This window comes from Ascaphus truei, chromosome 16 (assembly GCF_040206685.1).
Source record: "Ascaphus truei isolate aAscTru1 chromosome 16, aAscTru1.hap1, whole genome shotgun sequence".
Classification (NCBI taxonomy): domain Eukaryota; kingdom Metazoa; phylum Chordata; class Amphibia; order Anura; family Ascaphidae; genus Ascaphus; species Ascaphus truei.
The window spans coordinates 26,170,818-26,181,837 of NC_134498.1; the positions used below are offsets into that span (position 1 = coordinate 26,170,818).

The window sequence follows — 11,020 nt, forward strand, 5'->3', positions numbered from 1 at the left end:
CATGTCTGTGGTTTGCACTAAGGCATCATGAAGCCGCTTCTCTATGTCAGGGAAGCCTCTGGGATCCATTCAAACAAATAGACTTCACTTGACAAGGAGAAACCGCTTCACAGCATAGCAACCGGAGATGTACTGTACGTGGGGAAATTGTCAGTATCTTGTCAATTACATTGTCCATTTCTCTGTTGATAACATTTCTGGGTTGTCAATGTGCCATGTGTACTGCTGATGCGAAAAGGAGGACATGAGCACCTTTAAGAGGTAGCACGTGTCACGTGCACATTTTTTTCTTACAATAGGTAAATCTATGTTAAAAAAGAAACCGGAACAAATTGTGCAAAGCTGCTGCATGAAGTTTGTATTCTGAAGCCAAGGTCACGTGTGATGTATGAATAGCCCCAGATCCCTCTAACTCAGCCCTCTTTCCAAAGCACACCAAGTCCTGCTATATTTTCTTCACTTTATTAGGAAAGCAGCAGTAAATACAGGCACTTGTGGATATTATGTAGTTGTGAGTTTGTAGTTAATTACAGGTAAAAAGAGATGGCCTTGCCATAGGAGTGTAACATGAAGGTACTCACTCAGCCAGAGTCAAGAATGAAAAGGAAGTGTGGGGAAATCTGGGTAACAGGAATAGTCTTGGGACAGACTGTCAGCAAAACAGGGGGGAGGGCAGAATAGCCCATTCTCAGCTTGGAGAATAGGTGGTTGCAGGCAACCAACACTGACTAGGGCTGTGTAAACAACATGTAACAATAATGTTGCCTTTTCACATGCAGCTAGCTGCTGGGACAGGGAAAATAACAGGCAGCTAAACTATGGAGACATGAATCCTATGAGCTGCAAAGGGAGGCAGAGAAATATGGAATCCTGTTCCAGGACACTCCCCGTCTGGTATCTGGAGATACCACTATATAATAGAATATGTGGAACATATGTTCCATGCAAACAAACATAACATAACAATGCAGAGTTCATGTCCACATAACGAGGTGATACCGGCCGGTACCACTGGCATCAAAGTCCTTTGGCCAAATCATCTGGTAAGGGTGGCCAGGTGGATGCACGGCTCCAGATTAGCTGGTTGCATCACAATGTTCTCAAGAGTCCACATAACTCCTTGGTTCAACTTCACTTCTACCTTGCGGACCCTTTCATCTTCACTAGGGATGGTTTTGATAATAAGTCCCATAGGCCACCTGTTAAATGGGAAATGTTGTGCAACCAAGATTTGAGTTGCAGGTGATACTGATGCTTCAACAAGACCAGAGAACTAGCTTACAGAACACAAGAACTATGAGTGCTAGCACTGCATACAAACATGAATACTGCACCTGTGTCCTTTTCTGCACCATACTATGAAGCATAGGATAATGTACAGCAGCATGGCATATGAAAGAAGGCATTTAACAAATTATATCATTACAGTACCTAAAATCAGTTAGTTATATTTTGAGTGGAAATGAATTACGTTAAATACTGTACGTGCTTAAAATGTACATGTTTATATACACATTTCAGTCGTGATCTTTTCATATTTGTATATACAGTACCTTCATCTTACACTTTATTTTGTATGTCACTTTGAGGCAATCCAAGTTCAAATTACTAATAGGTTTATGCAGTTAGTGCTATCATCTGTATTTAATTAATGTCAATTAGAAGTAGAATGTCTGGGTTCATTCTGACAATAGTTCATTAAATTCTATGAGCCTATATTAACTATATATACAGCAGCACACTTCCTTAATGAAGAAGTGAAGACAGACAGAATACTTGGGGCCCTATTCAATATACTCCAAAGTGGTGGCTTCGGACATTTTTTTTTTAAATAAAATGTTAGAAGGAGCCAAATAGTAATGTGTAAAGACAGTCCAAAGTGCTGAGCCAAGCGAAATGTGTTCTTTTTTTTTAACCACCCCAAAAAAATGTCAACCCTGGCAAAGTCCACAAGCCAAACATTGGTCGATGTGCAATGTTGCTTAATATGATCATTTTCAAAAGTCTCTAAACCCGCTAGCTTTGCTCAATACTGAGACTACAGAAAGGCCGCACACATCGTGTTTTGTTCACTGCCCCACGTTATTTCGCTGAAAGCTTACAAAGATGCAAAATCGAACACTAATTTTGCTACCTTATTAACCCTTTGAGGCTTAGTGTCGCAAAGAATTGAAAAAGGCTAACAATTTTGGGCATTTTAGATAGTTTTCCACATCTCCGTAGCAGACACACACTCCACCCTATCCAGTAAAGAGTGAAGAAGCAGCGGTCGCTCCAAGCAAACATTTGGAGCTTTCTTCGGAAAAATAGAATTTTCTTTTTAACAAAATGACTAATTCTTGTGCTATTTGATATAATCCAATGGGGTTAGGTGTTCTGGGGTGGTAGTGTAGGCCGCCGGGGGAGGAGGCAGGAATGGTTAATTGCTTGTCCAGGTACCTGAATTATTAACCCTTTAGTTGCTATTTCATCATGATCACTGTGGTTGCTATGGGGTTAATAACGGAAGTCTTTCATTATCAATTATGCCAGTTCTATATTACATATCAATATACATCTTGCACCTTCAGTATTAAAGAAAGAAATGAACAAATGCTGCAGCACTTTTATCACTAATTTTGCCAAATTTCATAGTTGCCTTTTCCCCGCCCTAAAATTTTACTGAAATATTTTTTGTTTATTTATGCACAAAACATTTTTTTGGTGGGGGTGGGGAGATTCTTATGGCCCTGAACCCTTCGAGTGCATTGGGCCACAGTACCAGAGTGATCCAGCCTCTCTGGGACATTCTGATCACGGGACCACTCGTCGGAGGAATGATGTCATCGCAACGCCACTGGTGAGGTAAGCATAAGAGAAGACCTCTTCTTCTGTTCCTCCTTATCCAGCCAGATCGCATTCGTCTCCCTTAGAAACCGAGCAAAAAGCCCATGAGTTAGCCCTTCTGTAATGGGGCTCCTGGAGTGCCAGTTTCCAAGATATGGTGATGACATCATGGGACACTCAAGGGGTTAAAACATTAGGAGCACATTTTATAATGTTAATAAGAGAAAAATAGAATGGAAAGCTAATGTTGGAAGCCCTTTGCTTTTATGAATAGCACACTAAATGTAACGTGTCGTTTGTCCAAAAAGCATAGCATGTGGCCAACATGTTTGATGACATCATTATGATGACATCAAAATAACACAGTGACCAGTTCAAATGACCACAACCATCACCAGTTTTCACTTTCTAATAGACCTGCTAACTGCATCTATATAGTTATACTGAAGCATAACTAAAATGTTTGTCATGAGTGCTGTTATTATGAATATAAATACATGACCTCAGCAATAAGGTGCAAGGTACAGATTCGGTATTGTGCTTTTCACACCTGCAGTACCAATACATCTGTCTCTATAAATGTGCTGCCTACTTTTCCATTTCCCGTTCCCCACAGTTTCACAGACTGACTAACGCTCCAGGTAAAAACTTGTCAGCTGAAAAAAATGTTGATTCTACATTTTTATTAAAATTGTTTAGAATAAATGCAGAATGTGAAATACCTGCAGGTATTTGTACAGCTATCACAAACTTGCAGTACTCACACATTGACATACTCTTGGAGAATGTATTGTATAAACATAAAGGATTGTACTAATACACGTACCTTCCAGGGTATATGCAAGTACAGTATCAGGAATTGTGTTTGGTTTTTACATAGTTTACCAAAAGAGATTGGTAATATATATGTATATCTTCCTTTGTATAATGCCATCCATATACATAGCACTTAACAGCAGTAATACTGCACACGTGACATAATGGGAATAAACGCTAGACCAAGAGTGGCCAACTCCAGTCCTAAAGAGCCACTAAGGTTTTAAGGATATCCCTGCCTCAGCATAGGTTGCTAAATCAGTCATTGACTGAGCACCTGTGCTGAAGCAGGGATATCCTTAAAACCCGACCTCCTGGTTGGTGGCCCTTGAGGACTGGAGTTGGCCTCTCCTGCACTAGACATCAAAGCAAAACTTAGGAAAGTGGCTTCTTGCTAACAGTTGGCCAAAGACACACATTAGAAAGAATATTAGGACATGATTGCTGATGCACATGGGCTGACACACGTCACACGTCGTCAGGCCACAACATTCACAGTTTATTACCACCCATGCATTTAGGACAGTTCTACGGAATGATAACTACTATCATGATATTTTGGCTTAAAACACCCTTTTTTTTTAAATATTTTATTGAAAGATACGTTTTCCTAAAGTATCAAATATTGTATATTTATATACAGTACATCACAGAATGTGTATGTTATTACCTAATGCTAGGATACTTCTGTCCAAAAGGAACAATCCCGGGACATACTCAGTGCAACGTATTTGCATGAATATAAATACATGACCTCAGCATTAAGGTACAGATTCTGTATTGTGCTTTTCACACCTGCAGTAGGAATACATCTGTCTCTATAAATGTGCTGCCTTCTTTTCCATTTCCCGTTCCCCACAGTTTCGCAGACTGACTAACGCTCCAGGTAAAAACTTGTCAGCTGAAAAAAATGTTGATTCTACATTTTTATTAAAATTGTTTAGAATAAATGCAGAATGTGAAATACCTGCAGGTATTTGTACAGCTATCACAGACTTGCAGTACTCACACATTGACATACTCTTGGAGAATGTATTGTATGTAGCCATGTGTAAAATTGGTGTACACATCTCTTTCTCATGCTGGCAGTAAACCTGGTAAGTATGCAGGATTGCCAGCAACAATCATGGAGGTTTGCCCTCAAACCCTGGTGAGGTGTCATATGTCCCAAAGGAAGTGACAACATGCTTTGTGTCCACTCAGTGACACAGAGGGTGTCTGTTTTCTGGAGGTGATATAAGATAAAGCACTGCCTAAAGTTAGTTAGTTCAGTTCTGTTGGTGTCTTGACTCTGTTCAGGAGAGTCATGTGGAGGTCTGCAACAGTGTTGCAGTGTCTGATGCAAGAGCTGTGAGTCTGTGCAGCTCAAAGCAGAGGGACAAGCTGGTGAATCTCCTTGAGGGGAGAGGTGGAGAGCAACTTTATTAGAGGAGAAGGAACCTTCCTAATGGAGTGCAGCAGAGAGATGATCGGCTGAGCTGCTAGCTGTGAGGGGCAGCTTGCCCATACAAGATCAATAAAGATGTCCTTGATAAAAGATACCCTCATGTATGAGTCTGGAATTACTCTGCAGAGGAAGGCACCACAGAGGAGTTCCTCATCAGAACCATCCCCATGCGGACGCAGGGATCCTGATGAGGTGGAGGCGCTGCACTGGATATAGGTAGGACTCACACACACTACCTCAGCTGCCTGTCTGGGTTGACAATCCCCAAACACCATCATGCGGGAGACTCAGGAGTCCTGTTGCCAACAGGTGCACCACCAGACACGACCATGTAATGGGGCTGGTTAGACCACATGGGCCAATATGAGATTGGGGGGGGTCAGGCCATACAGAAAACCCGTTACATGTATAAACATAAAGGATTGTACTAATACACGTACCTTCCAGGATATATGCAAGTACAGTATCTGGAATTGTGTTTGGTTTTTACATAGTCTACCAAAAGATATTGGTTATATATATATATACTGTATGTATATCGGCATTTGTATAATGCCATCCATATACATAGCACTTAACAGCAGTAATACTGCACACGTGACATAATGGGAATAAACGCTAGACCAAGAGTGGCCAACTCCAGTCCTAAAGAGCCACTAAGGTTTTAAGGATATCCCTGCCTCAGCATAGGTTGCTAAATCAGTAATTGACTGAGCCACCTGTGCTGAAGCAGGGATATCCTTAAAACCCGACCTGGTTGGTGGCCCTTGAGGGCTGGAGTTGGCCTCTCCTGCGCTAGACATCAAAGCAAAACTTAGGAAAGTGGCTTCTTGTTAACAGTTGGTCAAACACACACATTAGAAAGAACATTAGGACATGATTGCTGATGCACATGGGCTGACACACGTCACGGGTCGTCAGGCCACAACATTCACAGTTTATTACCACCCATGCATTTAGGACAGTTCTAAGGAAAGACAACTACTATCATGATATTTTGACTTAAAACAAGTTTTAAATTAAAATTTTAATATTTATTAAAATATTTTATTGAAAGATAAGTTTACCTAAAGTATCAAATATTGTATATTTATATACAGTACATCACAGAATGTGTATGTTATTACCTAATGCTAGGATACTTCTGTCCAAACGAACAATCCAGGGACATACCCAGTGCAACGTGTTTGCATTTGACAATAATTCTGAACTAAAGACTCCCCTCTTATCACTAGAGAAATAAGAAACGTTTAACAATGGCTAATAAATGACGATCTTTGACGGAGCATTAGAGATCTGGATATGGGTCAGTATTGTGTTGTGGTTGCTTTTGCATGTATGGTCGCAGTTTTATAGCGCTCAAGTAAATATTTTGACGTTTGAAAGTATGTATATGTGTTTGCGAGTTTGCCAAAAAGTATGGATTCTGGATGTTATGCCCGGGAGCCAATTATAGGAAAAAAAGTGTTTTCATGTCTATCTTGGCAGTGGCAGTACAGCAAATAAACAAAAGAGATACCGGCGCCTAATGAGTCCAAAAATAATGGAATCCTGGATATCCAGTAGAAATAGTTCCAGTTCCAAGGAAATCAACAGTCTCTGTATCTTGGGGTATTCAGATATGACTTGATGCAGTGGAAGTAGAACAGTACAGCAGTCACACTAACATTGCTTGGTGTCATCAGTGTTGATTAGCATCTTAAACCATGCGTAATCAGACATACAACTGCCCCTTCTTAATCTGTCCTAACACAACCCCAACCCCTTCTTAATATGCCCTAACACAATCCCAACTGCCCCTTACTAATCTGCCCTAACACAACCCCAACTGCCCCTTCATAATCTGCCCTAACACAACCCCAACTGATCCTTCTTAATCTTCCCTAATACAACCCCAACTGCCCCTTCTTAATCTGCCCTAACACAACCCCAACTGCCCCTTCTAATCTGCCCTAACACAACCCCAACTGCCCCTTACTAATCTGACCTAACAGAACCCAAACTGCCCCTTCTTATCTGTCCTAACACAACCCCAAATGTCCCAGCCTAATCTGCCATAACCTTATCAACACAACCTCTACTGCCCTTCCTTATATGCCCTAACCTTATCAACAATGAATTCCCTTCTCTCAGGAAGGCTTCTACTGTCAGTTCCAGCAAGGCAGGTGCTGCATAAATCAGCATACAGTAGCTGTCTTGTCTGTTTGGTTTATCTGTGTTTTTTAAATGAAAGGGTTTTTTTTTAAGGATGCTTCTTCGGTGCTGTTTTACATTCTTGAGAATTACCTCCAGACAACACAGCTGACAGAGAAAATAACAAATACGAAACCACAAAAGCCCTCCCCCACTCCCCCCCCCCCCCAAATATCATTATCTTCCAAATGAGTGGCGTTGATTGTGGTAACAATAACACTGACTTTGAAGCAGAGGAACCTGATTCGCATCACGGTGTCTGCTCTTTTTGACCCTAGACAAGTCACTTTATCTCCTTGTGTCTCAGGCACCGAAAGATACAGTAGATAGTAAGCTCCTTGGAGCAAGGACTGTGCCAGTAAACTTCTATGTACAGCGTTGCGTACATACGTTGCATCATAATTACAAAGCGCTTTGAGTCCTATTGAGAGAAAAGCGCTATATAAAATGAATTTGTGTGAAATAAAGTTATTTTTGAAATAGAAAAAAATTGACGTACAATATATAATAGCAGCATTGAGGGTGAGCAAACTATGCATAATACTGTTGGGGGCAATCCGAATAGGAAGTGCTGCTTTAATTTAGACTTTGCAGCTAATGCTGGCATTGAAGCTACAGTACTTCTTTAATAAACTGATTTACCTTAGCTAAGCCCGTATTATAGCAAAAGTGCATAGTAAGTCCTACAGACTCATAGATGATAACGGATGAGCAGCTATCTTGAGTTCTTTAAAAAAAGAAAACTGTGATCAATGGTCAATGGTTTTAAAATAAATTGCACATCTTTCCACTTGGACACAATATTACAGAGATGCCACATATGTGCCTGGGCCTCAGGATTTGGAGCAATCAGCAATGTGCTTAACACTTTTTTTTGCATTATTCGATGTGTTAATTAATGAAATCAGACACTCCATTAGTTGAGTCAATATAACATTTCAAATCGTATACAGCTGTGCAGCTTACGGTTCAATTACGAACATATCTGATTTTGTATCATTAATACCGTATAATTTCACTGTGAGTTTTAACTTGGTACCACAATTTTGTTGTATATAGTGTTTTTAGTGTGTAGTCTTTAATAAAGTAAACAATAGGCTTGAAAACACCACAAAATAATATACAATATGTATTACAGTACATAAATACTGTACATGCTATATAACGTGCATAATTCTGAATACGATAGTAAAATTGAGTAGAGCTGATTTGTTTGTACATGGTAATAATCAATGTAAACTGCACATCATGCAAGCATTTGCTTAATGTAGCCTGTATACTGTGTTCACAATGTTTTGAAATAAAATTTGATGAATAATGTTGCAAATAGTTTTAAAGCTTATATTTTCTTGTGCTATTTATTGTTTTCTGCCTTGAGAGAGAGAGAGAGAGACAAAAAAACAACTCAATTGAAAACGAACCTAATTCTAGGAACAAGTACACATTTTAAGAGTGGTGAAATTAAATACAGCAAGTTTACAGAAACTTGAAGAATATGAATAATGCAATTGTAACCCAATCGTATATGTTGATTTCAAAGCAGACAACATTATTTATTTCTCATGCAATATAAAGCACCACAGCAGCACTGTTACCATTTATTGCCCCCTCTGTGTTTAAAACCACTGAAAACATTTTGTTGGGGTCCAGTTTGTTATTAGAAATACGTGAGCTGAGTGATCTTGGAAGCTCATATTGTATTTCAATCAATTTATTGGGCTGTGCTCTTCCTGGCTAGCCCTGTACACTTGCTACCACTATATACACAGTCCGCGTATGCCTTGTTCGTCTGCAAGATACTGCAAACTGTGCTGGAAAATGTCTTTAAACTACAATAATATGCAACACTCTTTAACCTACTGCCTGCACCTTGACACAATGTGAAAGATTACTGATTGATTGTGCTCAGAGGGAATGCATCAATCTAACTGTTTGGTCTCACAGATATATACAGTAACATAACCTGCTGCATTTCATTCTGGGCACAATGTGCTCATGAAAAACCTGTTCTCTTGGAATCACTTCATTTTTTATTAATTGCCTGACAATCTCTGCATCAAGATAGCTTTACTCTGGGACTAGGATTTTATTACCATCACTGCACAGAGCCTTCACCTTCTCTACAAAGCAGACCCACAGCCAATGCAATGTGCTTCGAAATAAACCATTGTAAGAGCCGAGTAAAGTTCCATTTTTCACATGGCTCAAGGTTAATTGCACAGATAGAGGCAAGAAGATGAATCAGGAGGAAAGCTGGCAGATCACTGCAAACAATCAGTGTGTCCTCCATCTTCTCCCCTTTTGTTAAAGCTTCTCTGTACATATCACATCACAAACAGACAAATAGTTTCATTTGTTTTTGTTCTTTGTCAGTGAAATGCACATAAACTGAATACAGCAAATGAATCAGTTCCAGCTCCTCTGTGCTGGCAAGATCACACAGAATAAAAGCAAGAGCAGACCCTTCTGAAAGCAGTAAGAGACATCTATTCTGTAATACAGTAATTACATTACAAGGCACTCCATCCATAAAGTTATTTGTTATAGTTTTGTCTCTTCTAAATTAACATAATATATGGAAAGAGCTATCAACAGCACTTTATGCATTCCATTGTATTTAAAATCACCATGTTGTAATTAGTGCACCCTTGTTGTGAACATGCATGTGTCTTTGGGACTACTACACTGCATGGCACAAGGAAGACCCCCCAAACTCCTACCTGTCAGTAGCTGTCTCTGAAGGTTCCTCTTTGATTAACTGTACCTCCTGTGTGCTGCAGTTGTCTTCTTCTTTCCCCAGTTTCTCCCCGGTTCTGGCTTTGGGAATATCCTCACTTGCCTGCAAATGTTCTATGATGTTTTGCTGGTGCCAGGACTGAATAGATCGATGGTGTACAGGGGTTGGACCTGGCACCGGTGCCAGTATATTGTGGACTGGGCTGCTGTTTTTCTTCAGCCCGTTCCTGTCCCGTGAGTGGCTTTTCAACCTATTATGAACCGGTGTTCCTCTGTGTTCATATCCTTCCTGCTGGAGGCAGCCACCACCAGTGCCTCCTGGAGATCCCTGGGAAGCGTGGCTGAACCATCTCCAACGCAGCCTGAGGATCTGCTTCACATCAAACTCTTTCTTGCCAGACACTGACATATTTGCAAGAAACAAAGAAGAAAAAGAAAAAAAAAAAACACTGGGATCTTTCCCCCCCAGCAATGTTATGACTCCTCTGTTGTCACTTCTCTTGCAGTGTGTCTGTACCTTTTTTAAAACACCAAGGGAAGAATATTTAGTTCTCTTTCTGTAGCATACTGCATGCACCTTAAGTCCATGCTAAGCTACTGTGCTAACTGTGTTGGTGGGATCCCATACTGGCAGCATGATGATGATGAGGTCAGACCTTAACCAAGTAAATCAGCTGTGTACAGGAAAGTAGCCACCATACCACTACCCAGCTGCTAGGTTCACACTCTGGCAGCTTTATCACAGAGGCGTTCTAATACATACTGTAGCACAGCCTCACATGATCTCCTGAGAGCCCAGGCTGCAACTTAAGATGCAGAGAAGCACATCAAAATATAGTAGCAATGCTTTAATTCCCAGGGGGTAGAGCCTGCTAATAAACCATGTTGCACTCTATAAAGGATTATTACTTGGTGAACCTTTAATTTCTTCCATTGCACATGTTGTGATGATTCATGAAGCAATGTATTGCTAAATTATTCCCAGGTTTGTAGGAAGTTTAA

General features: G+C 40.3%; 1 protein-coding gene across 1 annotated transcript in view; it reads right to left on the reverse strand.

The window, feature by feature from the left end:
* Positions 1–10,755, reverse strand: part of KLHL4 (kelch like family member 4) — a 125,748-nt gene extending 114,993 nt beyond the window's left edge. Inside the window, exon 1 of the mRNA XM_075572841.1 lies at positions 10,003–10,755. Within this exon, the coding sequence (XP_075428956.1) occupies positions 10,003–10,427 (425 nt within the window). The 5' untranslated portion in view covers positions 10,428–10,755. The remainder of the gene's footprint in view (positions 1–10,002) is intronic.
* Between the last annotated feature and the right edge of the window lie 265 nt (positions 10,756–11,020).